The sequence below is a fragment of the Planococcus citri genome, chromosome 1 (genome assembly GCF_950023065.1).
Source record: "Planococcus citri chromosome 1, ihPlaCitr1.1, whole genome shotgun sequence".
Classification (NCBI taxonomy): Eukaryota; Metazoa; Arthropoda; class Insecta; order Hemiptera; family Pseudococcidae; genus Planococcus; species Planococcus citri.
This window is the reverse complement of record NC_088677.1, coordinates 38638218-38652068: the sequence shown is the minus strand read 5'-3', so window position 1 is coordinate 38652068 and position 13851 is coordinate 38638218. Positions and strand designations below refer to the sequence as shown.

The window sequence follows — 13851 nt, the reverse complement described above, 5'->3', positions numbered from 1 at the left end:
ATTTTACATTTTACTGAGAATTAGGTACCTATATAAAAATTTGAACAAAAATTGTTTGAAACACTTGAAAACAATCCCCATGCATATTAATAATTATTAATTTCAATGAAAAGTTCCAGGAAACGATTTTTTAGCCGAAAATTTGACATATTTGATAATGGAATACAATTCACCAATTTTTTTGAATTACTTTAATCGTTTGACTATTGAAAGAAAGGTATTGCTCCAAGAAATACAAATATTTCGCTACGTAAAAAAGAAATACCAAAGGTCAATTTCAATTTCCGGAATTTCCCTAAAAGTGACCTCAAATTTTGCAATTGATCCTGGCAGGGGTAAATGCAAAATGAAAATTTAAAAAATTGAATCCATTCGTATTCCAATCTGAAGAATTGCAAAAAGGTCTCCTTTCGATAAGTTGTACAAAATACTCCAAAATGGTTGATATCTTCTGGAATAATACTGTCAAAGAGAACTTCATTTTTTTCGTTTTGAAATTACCCCGCTACACCTTACTTTTTTTGTAATGACACCTAAAAGAAAGACAAATCGACGTCATCAAAATAACGCACCGATCGATTTTACACATTTCTAATTTTTTCCTTTACAACTCCTATAAGAATGTACAGATCACAATGCGTTTTGCATGTCACATTTATTTAAAATATTCAGCTATAACCGGTAGAAAATCGTATATACATAGAAACACTGCAATACAAGAACAGAATCATAAAGATATACATATTTGGTTTTTTATGAAAATTTTTTTCGATTCCATTTTCACGATATTGGTAGAAATCGCGACATCACGAGCATTCAATGCTGGAGTATAAACGCGTGCAAACCACTGGGAACTACACGTTCAAACGGAATCGAGTTTTTGCGAACGACTCTCGCTGCTAAGCAAGCTAACGTGGTATGGTTAACTTCATTAACAACCGTGTGTAATTTATCGGGTAAGAGATCCTTAAACGCTAAGCCGCTTTCATTAACTGCATCTAAATGAGCGCCGTGTTCTAAAAGCACATGAGCTACGTCCACCTTGTAAACTGGCGATAATGCTACTAAATGTAAAGGAGTATTACCATCGTCATCTTTAGCATTGACATCGGCGCCCGTGTGACATAACATTTTTACCAACGCGGCACAAGGAAATTGGCAAGCACTGTATTTTACTACAACGCCAGTATTACTAGTGCAAACGTAATGTAAAAACGTTCGATTATTTTTACCCCTAATTCTTAATGAAACCAATGAATAAACTAACGAATGCGCTTCGTGTCTTTGCTCTGCGCTCAACAATGGTAATAATTTGGCTAAAACGCAACATATATGCAGTGAAATTATCAATACTCTTTGAAAATGCGTTTCGTCGAAACATGGCTTATCTTTGATGCTCGCGCCTGACGATACTTCGTAAATACATTTTTTTAAAACCATCATTATATCGGCAAAATTAATGGTAGGGATTTTACGACTAACGGAACTATTATTGTACGAGTCCGCGTCCATCATTAATGAAAATAATTCGGCGAATGAAACTAAAGAACTTTGAGTTAGCGGATTCAGCGGTTCCAAGATATTTTGTTGCATATCTAACGCGTAGTTCCACAACGAAATACACCTAGAAAATCTGCCGGCGTCAGCGTACACAGCGCCGCGAAAACGAATATAATAGGAAGTATCAGGATGCGCGGGGCCGAGTACACGTTCCCTGATTAATAAAGCTTGTACACGCATAGCATCTGGATCGCTGACTAATTCTTGTAATTCTTCTAACGTTTGTACTTCTTTGGCGTATTCGTAAGCCTCGACAGGCGTCGTTTGCACTGGTTTAGGAATCAAAGAATGAGTTGGATCGTATCTAGGAAAAAAGTCGATCATTATAAACATCGCAGATTTTAGAATGAGAGAAAGTACCAAATTATTCACCTCATGACCATTGCTTTTCTCCACAATTCGTACGCTACGTGCATATTTCTTCCCTTGTCCACATAAGTAGCTCCTAAAAGTTCTAAAGCGTTTATTACTTCCTGTCTAGTAGCTGTGCCTAATGTATCAATTATATACTCTACTATTGCCGTATGACCTGTTACACTAGCCGCTAATAAGGGAGTCATTCCTAATGAGAAAATGAATAAAATAATACGAATGTTGAAAATGAACATCAAAGCGTAAGGTTGTCTAACATACGAATATCCATCGTTGAACTACATGCTTACCATACGCGTCTACGTCCATTTGGGCGCCATTATCAATTAATAATTTCAAAATATCTAAATTTCCTGATTCGGCACAGTCGTGTAATGCGGTGTTTCCTTTGACACTTTTTCTATTTACATCAGCGTGCAAAGACAACAAGTATTTGGCGATGTGGAAATGACCTTTGTAGCAAGCAATCATCAGGCACGTATGTCCATGTCTATTTGAAACTTCTATATCTGTTTTCAAAAACAAAGACTACAATGAATATACAGATGTACACAGTACACACACGATTCTCTGAATAACAAAAAAAAAAAAAAAATGTGCTCGTATATTTGACGTTTTGTCAACAATAGATACGACAACTTTTCAAAGTATCTAACGATAATTTCCATTCTAAAATTTGACCCATAGATTGAAATTTTGAACGGAGTCGTTGATGAAAAACAGTTTACAACAAACAAATCATATATCATTATGAAACACACAACGATGACGTATTTCTTAATTTTAATTTCAATTTTCAATACAGTTTGGTAGAATTGAACCTTTGAAAAAAAGAGGTTTCTTGGCTAACTGAATTCTGGCGCATTAAGTATTGAAAAAACGCAGGTAGATATGTAATTCAATCACATATAGAACAATTCTAATCAATGTTAACTAAAAAAGTGCGATCAGAACTGATCAGAAAAAATTCAGTTTCACAAATTTTTAAAGATGCTGAACACGAATACGACGTCAATTTCCCATTGAGTCCGCAAAAATCGCCAAAACAAAACTATGCTAAGGGTTCCGTATGCGGCCCAATTGAAAAATTGAGGTAATTCTCGTTGTTTACATTCTCCAAACCACACGTTTCCATTTTTTGATGGATGATTTGTAAAATTTTGACGTTTTTTAAGGGAGAAAGAGAGAGGAATATGTTGGAGGTAGAGATAATTTTATCAAAAAAACCAAAGTTATAGTTCAACGTTTTTAAGAACATACCAACCGATGCGTCGCGTCGCGTCGTTTAGTGAAATCATTTTTTGAATTTTCACTTTGTTTGCAGAGTTTGAAATTTCAATCCGAATTTCGGAAAAGCAACACAGATATATTTTCTCGATCTTTTGATCCCCAAAAATGCACTCTTTTCCCAAGGAAATTTTTCAAAAAATTGTTGCATCTTTTTAATCGGTCACATTCTTAAATTCATGTTATAAAAAACTTGAAAATATAGAAAACTTCTCCTCGCATTGTGCTGAAGGCATTAAATTTTTTCAAAAAAATCGTATGTCCCAAAAAGCGTATTCCAAAAAAGAAAGTTCCTACTGAAAGGCACATTAATACAATCAAATTGATTAACAAAACAATGACCAAATGAATCATTTGCGAAATATGTACGTATGTGTACATGACGTTGACGTATTCCACTTATTTTCATTTCATTTTCATCGTAGCAATGATGACAGTACGAACCACGATTATTTTTAATTTTTATCGTACCATGACGTAAGAGAAATCGAAACGTATCAAAATCTAAAATAATGAAAATGATTTTGATAGCAATCGAATACGCTCGAATTGTAGCGAATGTTACGAAGTCATTTTAAATTGTAAATTTTGTGCAATTACGAAAACGTTAATATCGATCATAAATTGTTTACCAGCTCCTCTTCGAACTAAAAATAACACAATGTTATAATGCCCATCGAAACAAGCCGCTCTAAGAGGAGTTGAATTTGTATGAGTGGTAGAGTTAACATTGGCTCCCTCGAAAACTAAAAATTGTACAATGCTGTAATGTCCAGCTGCTGCAGCACACCATAAAGGCGGAGCTCCTTCAATTGTTTCACCGTCAAATAAAACTGCAAAAGTAGGTAAATTAAATGATAACCTATCCAACGTACAGCACGTCTGTCTGAATTATGTACATGAGAATTTTACACACCAGAACCAGTCAATTCAATATCAGCTTTGCATCGATTAACTAAAAATTTAGCTATTTCAAGATGACCATTTCGACAAGCCATTACCAAAGGTGTAGCGCCGCCAGTTTTTGTATTGACTATCGTTTGCATTTCTTCAACACAGAGATGTTGTAATAATGCCTGAAAAAACAAACAAACAAACAGGTAAATCCAACGAGTAGGTAATCTTGATAAAGTGCTATAATTTAGATGGAGGAAAGGATCGAAATGAATGGACATATCACGCGTATAAAGAAGAAAGAAGAATTAAATCATTTAAACAAAATAGACAAATTAAATACGACTGATCTCAACAAAAAAGCACGACTACCGGTTTACAAATATGGATAACTGGTTGATTAAATACAGCCATATATGCTATCTTTAATACATAGGTATCATTCAATACCGAACCTTGAATGTCAAGGTTTTAAATTAGCGGCAAAGCACGTGAACTGTAATGTTGACGAAAATGAAAAACCTATGCATTTAAATATTTTTACCAGCAATAAATCTTAAATACTCGTGTCACGACCATAGGCAAATATGGTAGAAAGTTCAAGTTCAAAATGAACAGTCACCGTACGTCTACAATAGAATGGAAAAAATTCGCGCATACGCCACAATATTTTCATCGAAGATGAATCAGACAGAAATGATTTTTTTCGTGAAAATTACAAAATCACGTGTAGGTGAATTCATGTAACTTGTAAGTAGTTGGGTAGTATAGGTACTACAATTTTAACCAGATTGATGCATTTAAGAACGTAGTGATAAGTTAAAATTTACAAAAAAAATCAATTTTAATTGAAAACTGATATTGATGAATTTCAATCCACAGAGGAAAGTTGCAGTTAGTCAAAAATTGCATTCTTACAAACATTTTGTTAGGGAAATTAGGGAATTTAAACCAGTACAGGAAGAGGAACACAAAGAAGACCTCATTCAGAAAATTAAATAAGCTTTAATGTTTGTGGAAGTCATTAATGACGAAATGTATGCATGAGTATGATTTGTTAAAAATGAGAAAGAACTAACGTCAATCCAACAGTAACAAAGAAACTTATCTTCGGTTTGTTTTGAAACTTTATAGCAATGATGTAACGAATATCTTTTTTAAAAATAATTTTACCAGAGCAATCTCGAGTATTCAGTTTTAAATGTAATGGCGACAAGCCAAATTCTTGATTAATATGCAACGAAACTGCGCGTACGTAGCAGCAATTAAACAAAGATTTTCCTTCATAAACCGAATTTTTTGGGAAAAACTGGATGACTGGCTAAATTTTTCTACAGTAATAATTCAAAATGTTTTGGATAATATAACATACAAGCAGACACAGGTGAATATTCAACATTATAAAACAAGATATGAAGTGATTGAAAATAAGATGTTATGATGAAGAATTTTCGATGATAAGAAAATTCTAAGCAATCTTCTAAAGGTGTTTCAGTTCAAATTCGAAAATAACAGCAGAAACACTTTATGTTTTTTTGGGGTAGAACCAAGTAGAATCACTTTCATTTCCTGACTGAATAAATAAATAGATTTTTCGTGGTGATTTGTTAAGAAATATTTAAGGATTTCATGAGTACGGATTCGTAGGACATATTAAGAGCCATACTGGAGGGAACACATCATTTATATCTATGTAGATACAATAATAATACATTAAAATAAGGCTATTTATGTGTGAAATTTGTTTACCCGTAATCGATATAGTTTCCCATCCCTAGCAGCATTAAAAATAATTTTTGCATCTGGTTTCAAACTCATACTATTTCACAACTTGAAGCTCAACAAAACATTGGCTTAAAATGTATAAATTATGAATTTTTATTAGATTTTCTTCAGCACTACAACTTGCACATGAATTTGTCTACTGCATATACTGAACATTTACGCGAAATTCGTGTCAATAAATCATTTAAAATAATTTACTTTACACTGTAATCACGTAATCAATAACGATATACACTTTTATTTCTTTATTTACAAAATTTAAGGTCAGTTTCTTGCATTCGCATTCTGTTTTTTATGAAAAAAATTTCCATCATTTCCTTAAAGCTCTTTAATACAAGTATGGAAATAGAGTATGCTCTTAAGAAAGTCATAGCATTTTACGTATGTGTTACGTACTGCGCATGGCAGGTTGGTGTCGTCACGCGGTGGAGGTGGGTGGAGCAAACAATGCGGTGCAACGTTGTACGTGAACAGCTGATTTGATGCTTGCTCGCGCACTGCGCAGTACGTAAAACTTACGTAAAATCCTATGACTTTCTTAAGAGTATAATCTATTTCCATACTTGTATTAAAGAGCTTTAGCGTAACGCCGCGCGCACCTAAAGCTCTTTAATACAAGTATGGAAATAGATTATGCTCTCAAGAAAGTCTTAGCATTTCACGTATGTATTACGTACTGCGCATGGCAGGTTGGTGTCGTCACGCAGTGGAGGTGGGTGAAGCAACCAATGGAGTGCAACGTTGTACGTGAACAGCTGATTTGATGCTTGCTCGCGCACTGCGCAGTACGTAAAACTTACGTAAAATCCTATGACTTTCTTAAGAGTATAATCTATTTCCATACTTGTATTAAAGATCTTTACATTTCCTGTTCAATCAGCAGGACCAACAACTGCGAAAAAAATTGAAAACACAGTGCGCACTGCACAAATTGATACAAAATTACGCTAGAGAGCGCGCCTTAACAATGAAATTTACACGAAAAAGCAGAAAAATACCGTAAATTCCAGCGTAATTTAAAATTGTGAACAATTTTAAATTTTTTTGCAACTAAAAAATATAAAAAAACAAAAACACGAAAACTGAAAAGTACTTTTCATTTCAAATTTCATTTTCAATTTTCCCATTTTGGATTGGATTTGGTGGTTAAAACTTGAAAAGAAAGAGCCAAGAGGGTGTGTGTGTGTGTGTGTGTCGTGACTGACGTACTGTGACTGTGTACATTACAGTTTACAGCTGTAGAGTTTCATATAATTATGTACTTCCAGATGATGTTGGTAAATGCCTGAATGGTGTTGATCATCATGGAGCATTTATATTTTATAGCAAGGCGCTACTCCGTTTAAACTCCGTTAAGACTCCGTCCATGGTCCCATTTTCACCCAAAGTTTTCTTCAAAATTTTTGTCGTCTTAACTCAATTCCAAATTTCAATTCAATTCAACATGTGAACATGAGACTGAGAGAAGTGAATGTGACTCACAGTCTCGCCACAGACAGAAGATGATGATTTATTTTTATGCTTTGCCCGTCTGCCCCTAGGTCTGCTTTCCTTTTCTCATGACGCACTAGTCCGCACTGTAATTTTCCCAAAAATTTTATTACAATACAATTGGAGAAAAAAATAAAATTGAAAAAGTACCTATAGTAATAACTAATAAGTAATACGCATTGGCCATGGGGTCTCCAAACATAACTTTACAAGAGCGCAGATCGCAGATTAATTAACAGCAGATATGACAACTTTACTGTATATGATGATTGATTAACTATTCATATTTCATAAGTAGGTATTGTTTTCAGGTCTCGCATTACAAATACAAACTAAATTCAATCAACCACTCAAGTAATGTTATTATACAGTTTAAATAAAGTCACGAAAAAGCAGAGTCTTGTTCATTATTTAATACGTAAAACAAATTCATCAAATTATATAAGTACAAAACGAGATGATAAAGGCATGGTGAAAAAAAACAATGTTACCACACACACCGGATAGAGCTTAAATCTAGTTAAATTTCGATGGCAGTGTTGCACATTTCCAACACTCCCTTACAACACAACAATCGAAAGTTCAGGAATACGTAATTCTAAAAAATAAAATCAAAAATAGCACCTAGTAATAAAAACTAGAACAAAATCACAAAGTGAGCAAATTTGGATAGACAAACACATGTCATGAAACACTTAATTCTAAAAAGAGTAGATAATATGTTTAAAAATACAAAGAACACAAGAAATGTAAAACAATTTTAACAAGCAAGTGTTACCTTTTCCTTTTCTTTTTTTACCTTGCAATTTTTTGAGTAGTGGCCCTTATCTCCACAGGAATGGCACACTGCATTATTTCTTTTCATCAATTCAGGGCAGGAATCCACAAGGTGACCTTTCGTTTTACAATACTTGCAGGATTGATCTTCGGAATTAGTATTGGATTGAGCTGATGGAGGAGTTGATGAGGTTGCTATCAGGGCTGCTGCTGTTTTCACAATCACAGGTTCGTTTTTCGGATCTGGTTCTTTCTTATCAGCACCTTTCAATTTACGTAGACGAATATCCTCGGAAACCAATGATGAAATTAAATCTTTGAGCTTGATTTTTTTGTTCAGATTAGCTGCTGATACGATTGCATCGAAACATTTAGGTAGAGATGACAAAATTCTTGTTTTAAAAGCGGACTCGGAAATGCTATCGCCTAAGTTGATTATCTTTTGGCGCAATATTTCAAGTTTACTCACATTTTCTTGCATGGATTTTTTACTGTCATACTCGAAATTGAAGAATTCCAGTTGCAGTTCATCAAGATCTTCTTCTTTTGGACCATAGAGCTGTTCGATTTTATCTAACATCAAAGTTGAAGTGGTACAATGCAAAATGTGACTGGTCACATGTTCACTGATTGTACCTGCGATCAAGAGCTTGAGTTTCAATTCTAAACTTTCTTGTTTTGTTTTTTTCGTGGTATGATGCACTTCTAAGTCATGTAAGTTTGTTACTTGTTCTATAGCTAAGTTCAATCGAAAACGCCATTCAGGATAGTTCTGTGTACCTTGTAGTTTGGAGATGCCATTTGAGATGCTGATTATTAGGTTGTCCATGTTGACTGAGTTCGGAGATTGAGTGGTTGTTCTGTTCGAGTGCGAGATCCAATGATCGAGTTCTAGTTCTTGTTCAAAGTTCAAGGAGTGCGAGGCCAAATATGCCGAGTTCAAAGAGTGCGAGGCCAAAATTGCCGGTAGTACAAAGTACATTAGTTGAAAAATACCATAGTTCGAGTTCGATTTCTGTTCGCGCACAGTTAGGCAAGGGACTGGGCCCATAACCTGTTATTATACAGTTTAAATAAAGTCACGAAAAAGCAGAGTCTTGTTCATTATTTAATACGTAAAACAAATTCATCAAATTATATAAGTACAAAACGAGATGATAAAGGCATGGTGAAAAAAAACAATGTTACCACACACACCGGATAGAGCTTAAATCTAGTTAAATTTCGATGGCAGTGTTGCACATTTCCAACAAGTAATAATAATTATATCAATAAATATTTTATAATTATTTTTTTACAATCACCAATGAAATTATTCTCAAATTTGAATATAAAATCACAATACAGCAGTAACAAAAAAATGATGAGTGACGAATATAACAATAAATAAAACCAAGCGATAGCCCAACAAAAATAAAATAGTTGCATGTTCAAAGTTGCATAAACAATAAATTATTTTACTTCTGAAATTAAAAACATAAAATAGAAATTGGATCAAAAAAGTTACCTAAACCCAATTTTTATGAACTGAAAAATGTTTTATACGCTTTGCCAATTTGAGACAGCATATCCGAAGTCACCATGGCACGTTCTTTTTCTTCGTGAGCAAACTGACTGCATAATCTTGTGATAGAACAAGCGGAATAGCTGGCGATTACTTCAGCTGGAATGTTACTCTGGTCTTCTTTTTCTTTATACAAATTGGCCCAATATGAAAATAAACCTAATGAACCGGATAAAATATCTCCTTGTCCTCCACATCGTCTCAATGAACCAGGAGTAGAGCAAACATACGTACCATCGGGAGTGACTATTTTATCGTTTTGACCTTTCAAGATGAGAACAGCGTTAGGATGAATTTGATTAACCAGTTCTTGCAATGTCGCATCATCGCTAGTATTTATATCACGTCGTCCGAAATACGCAAATGCTAATTTTTTTATTTCATTAGCATTAGGAGTTATGTATATAGATCCAGGGTAATTTAAGAGAACGTCTTTATTGTCAGCCAATAATCCGATTCCATCTGCATCAAAAACTAATGAAATCCGAAACAGAATTTTCTGATTTTCCTTTACGTATTGAATGATGGATACGACCAGCTGATGCACATCGACGTTTTCTCCCAAGCCTGGTCCTATCACCAATGAATGGATATTCAGAAGCCGCGTTGTGGTCAAACTTTTGCCGTGTTCGGCATCTAAAAATGGCAATACGATCAATTCTGGTGAATATGATTTAATAGGTATCGCCGCGTCTTTCATACAAAATATGTACGTTAGATCTGCACCACATCTCAGAGCTGTGATACCCGCAAAATAAGGAGCACCTGTGTACTCGGAAGAACCACCAATTATACCAATTCGACCGGCTTGTCCTTTGTGTTTCGATTCTGAAAGAGCTGGAGGTAATGTTTTCGCAGCAGCTTGTAATTCTTGTTCGGGCACTGAGCTCATTTTTTTAACAAATTTTGGTGTAAGTATAGGAGATATTTCTGTGATAGCAGTGGTAAGATTAGCACGATTGCGGTATATCTAAACAGAAAAATACAGAATTACTGCAGATATGAGCATGAAAGATTGATAATGAGATAGAAATCTTAGGAGACTTTTATATTAACTATTGGTAATGTATTTGATCAAATCATTCTCTTAGTTTTTCAACACTTCAATATTAGAAACAGGAAATCATCTCTTACCGTTTTAAGCATAATTTACCTAATCAGGCATGTTGCATGTTTGACTAGATAAGAATCAAAACAGCTCAAGTCGTCATTCGAACACTGGGAAAGTGATTTATTTTCAAATTGATTTCATTATTCAAGCTAAGTCGCAGAAAAACTTGCGGTTTTTGATCAAAATTTAAATTTTTCCATTCATATTGTTATCAATCTAAAAATAATCGTGAATTATCGTGAAGACTAGTGAAGACGTGAACTTGAACTTATCAATTTGTTGCTAACCACCTCACCTCTTCCTCCCGCCTAACTGTCTACAAAATGCAAACAAATGTCAGCGTGTTGGTTGTAATTGTAAAATGTTCGATTATTCGGTATTCCCCTCAAATTCGTTATAAATCATTTTGATTTGATACAATCATAATATTGTTTGTTGTGGATTGCGAGGAAATGTTCAATCTCTTTTAGAATTTATTCGATGTAGATCACTTACATCAGCTTCATCAGTAACTCATTTGGAAGTAAGTATTGAATTTTTGAATATTGTATACTTGATATCCTAAAATCGATTGTCTACTATTTTCGAAATCCCCATTGAATTAATCTATTCGATGAATCGTTTATTTATGATCAGCGATTCTACGAAGATTTATGTAATAAATGGATTGTTCGTAATATGTAGATATACGCACGTTTGTATCAAGTATTGCATCTGACAGCTGCGTTTGCATCAACCACGCAATTGGAAAAAAATAAATAATATGTACGCGTAATTTCATCTCACGTTCACACGTTGCGATAAAATGATTGATTTAGTTTTTCATCGAAGTGCTTACACTATACAATATACGAACAATCCGTCCATCGTATCAATGCGTGATTATATCAGTCAAAATTATAGCAGATCGATAAGCGTTTATTCGAAAATTCACGTTAAAATTTGCTTGTGTATTGCCTGTCTCTACGAACCATTTCATTTTAAGACATTTAAATATGTTTCAGATCAAATTCCGAAAGCGTAACCATGGACGATGATGTTACATGGGACGATTTGATAAATTTACCAATCGACCCACCCATCAAGAGAGACATTTGTCGCGAATGCAGGTACGAAAACGAGCACTTTTGTAGCAAATTAAAAGCAGAAATGATTATTAACAAGCTTTTACTTTTAAACTTTGTAGACGACCTACAGGGGTATGTTATTGCAAATACTTACCGCCTGAACGTTTGAATCCGTTGTGTAAAATCGTACTGCTGCAGCATCCAGCAGAAGAAAAAAGATGTTTGCACACAGCCACGATGCTGTCTCTATCGTTGAAAAAAGAAAAATGCGTTGTTTTCACGGGAAAAAAGTTTCCACAAAACAGGTAGGACACGACACAACATTGAACTGTATTATCGAGTTGCAGACAGTCTATCGTTCGCAAGAACGTGTTTTCAGTACAATTATCTTTTACGTACTCAAAGGACAAAATATTAAAAAGCATAATTTTCCTTAAATGTGTCACTAAGTGCCTTATACACGTTTCTACACCATCTGGAGCACTATTACTATAGGAAACAATTAAAATAGCTGCGAATTTTCGCTTCATTTATTGTTAAAAATTTACATAATTTAACATCCGCGTCCACGCGATTAGTAAGTTTTTAACCATCGGATTTTCCGCCCTACTTGCTCATTTACCAAAATTTTTATGTCGTTTTATAAATTTATTAATTGGTCAGTACGATTAGAAACTAATTGCTTATACTTTTTGTAATTTCTGTTCGGAGTGTAGCGTGTAAAAAGCGCCTCGTTTTTCGAAAAAGTCCTTGGTCAAAATTTCCGATTATGTTAATTACAACGGCGTAATTGGAACATGCAATTTCGTAATAAACTTTCTTAAATGTTTTTGTAGAGAATGAAAAACTTGTTCATTAGCCAACACATATAGGGTGCGCGTGTATGATTTATTGCTAAATTACCTGTTTTAAGTGTTTTAAAATATGTAATTATAACATAAGGGTTCATGTTAAAAACAAAGCTTGATTATGTTGTGTTTTCTCAATCCGCAATTTTCGTCCCATGCACCTTTTTATTCAACCTCAATAGTATAATATGAACTCATATACGATATTTATTGTTATTTTTCGCAGGCATACCGAGTTACCTGATATTTTAAGTTCTCCAAACACTTTGCTGTTATATCCTTCATTAAAGGCTGTGGATGTTGAAAGTTTGCCGAAAGTAGACGAAAGTTCCAACTTTCAGTACACTTTGGTGATCATTGATGGGACGTGGGCGCAGGCGAAAACTATTTACAATAAATCGACCTCTTTACATTCCTTGAAACAGGTAAAAATAATCGCCATGCTATGAAAACTCATCCGTCTGTACAATGTACATATTACCGAATGAAGTTGATTTTTTTAAAATGTAGGTTAAACTTTCGAAACATCGCGGTAGCGAATACATAATCAGAACGCAGCCTACAGAAGGTTGCTTATCTACTTTGGAAACAGCAGCCGAAGCTTTATCCATTTTGGAAAACAAACCGTCTTGGAAAATTGATCTCTTACGACCGTTGTCTGCTTTATGTGAATATCAAATAAATCACGGGGCCGTAATACACGAAAGTAAAGAATTACGATTGAAAAATCACACCTACCCGAAACTGATTGGAAAACGATTGAAGAAATTGCTGGAGAAAACTTGCGTTGAAGAAACAGATCTCAATGAAATTGTACAATCTCATAATGAAAATTATGAGAAAAAATCTCCATCAAGTGACGAATAATTAATATACCTACTATTCACTTCTCATTAATTTTTAGGCATTTTCGTTTGTATGCATTTGTATTAGACTGAAATTTGTCCCAAAATACGTGAGCTTTCAAGATATATTTTTGTAAGTATGAATCCTCCATATTGTACATAATTCGATAATATATTAAACATGATTTTTTTTGTCCTAGTTCTGTATTTCTGTTGTGACATATCGTTACAAGTTCACGAAGTGTTTCAG

The 13851-nt window shown here is 34.2% G+C and overlaps 3 protein-coding genes across 6 annotated transcripts; 1 reads left to right on the top strand and 2 right to left on the bottom strand.

Moving 5' to 3' along the window:
• Nucleotides 1–636: 636 nt before the first annotated feature.
• LOC135831820 (protein fem-1 homolog CG6966) lies at nt 637–6211 on the bottom strand. 2 transcript variants are annotated; one of them, XM_065344614.1, is made up of 6 exons: nt 5863–6208; nt 4136–4295; nt 3852–4052; nt 2223–2441; nt 1933–2122; nt 637–1864 (listed from the first exon to the last, which is right to left on the bottom strand). In XM_065344614.1, exons 1-6 carry the CDS (start codon nt 5929–5931, stop codon nt 817–819), a joined length of 1887 nt encoding a protein of 628 aa, XP_065200686.1. In that variant the 5' UTR covers nt 5932–6208; the 3' UTR covers nt 637–816. The 2 variants fall into 2 exon arrangements, with proteins under 2 accessions (XP_065200686.1, XP_065200687.1); XM_065344615.1 differs by lacking the exon at nt 3852–4052 and having other exon boundaries at nt 5863–6211.
• Nucleotides 6212–7787: 1576 nt separating this feature from the next.
• Nucleotides 7788–12202, bottom strand: Naxd (NAD(P)HX dehydratase). Of its 3 annotated transcripts, none has more exons than XM_065344606.1 (2): nt 12063–12202; nt 7788–10700 (listed from the first exon to the last, which is right to left on the bottom strand). In XM_065344606.1, the coding sequence occupies exon 2, from the start codon at nt 10620–10622 to the stop codon at nt 9687–9689; it is 936 nt and encodes a 311-aa protein (XP_065200678.1). In that variant the 5' UTR covers nt 10623–10700; nt 12063–12202; the 3' UTR covers nt 7788–9686. The 3 variants fall into 3 exon arrangements, with proteins under 3 accessions (XP_065200678.1, XP_065200676.1, XP_065200677.1); XM_065344604.1 differs by lacking the exon at nt 12063–12202 and adding an exon at nt 11536–11852; XM_065344605.1 differs by lacking the exon at nt 12063–12202 and adding an exon at nt 10865–11006.
• Dtwd2 (DTW domain containing 2) lies at nt 11852–13800 on the top strand. Its single transcript, XM_065344608.1, has 4 exons — nt 11852–11950; nt 12028–12213; nt 12983–13181; nt 13267–13800. The coding sequence occupies exons 1-4, from the start codon at nt 11868–11870 to the stop codon at nt 13621–13623; spliced, it is 825 nt and encodes a 274-aa protein (XP_065200680.1). The 5' UTR covers nt 11852–11867; the 3' UTR covers nt 13624–13800.
• Nucleotides 13801–13851: the final 51 nt, after the last annotated feature.

Coding starts and splice junctions, on each gene's coding strand:
- Dtwd2 (XM_065344608.1), top strand. CDS start 11,868: ATGGACGATGATGTTACATGGGACGATTTGATAAATTTACCAATCGAC. Junction 11,951..12,027: donor GACATTTGTCGCGAATGCAG/GTACGAAAACGA, acceptor TAAACTTTGTAG/ACGACCTACAGGGGTATGTT. Junction 13,182..13,266: donor CTTTACATTCCTTGAAACAG/GTAAAAATAATC, acceptor TTTAAAATGTAG/GTTAAACTTTCGAAACATCG.
- LOC135831820 (XM_065344614.1), bottom strand. CDS start 5,931: ATGAGTTTGAAACCAGATGCAAAAATTATTTTTAATGCTGCTAGGGAT. Junction 4,053..4,135: donor TATTGAATTGACTGGTTCTG/GTGTGTAAAATT, acceptor CTACTTTTGCAG/TTTTATTTGACGGTGAAACA. Junction 2,123..2,222: donor AATGGACGTAGACGCGTATG/GTAAGCATGTAG, acceptor TTTTCTCATTAG/GAATGACTCCCTTATTAGCG.
- Naxd (XM_065344604.1), bottom strand. CDS start 11,622: ATGAAATTACGCGTACATATTATTTATTTTTTTCCAATTGCGTGGTTG. Junction 10,701..11,535: donor ATGCAATACTTGATACAAAC/GTGCGTATATCT, acceptor TTTTCTGTTTAG/ATATACCGCAATCGTGCTAA.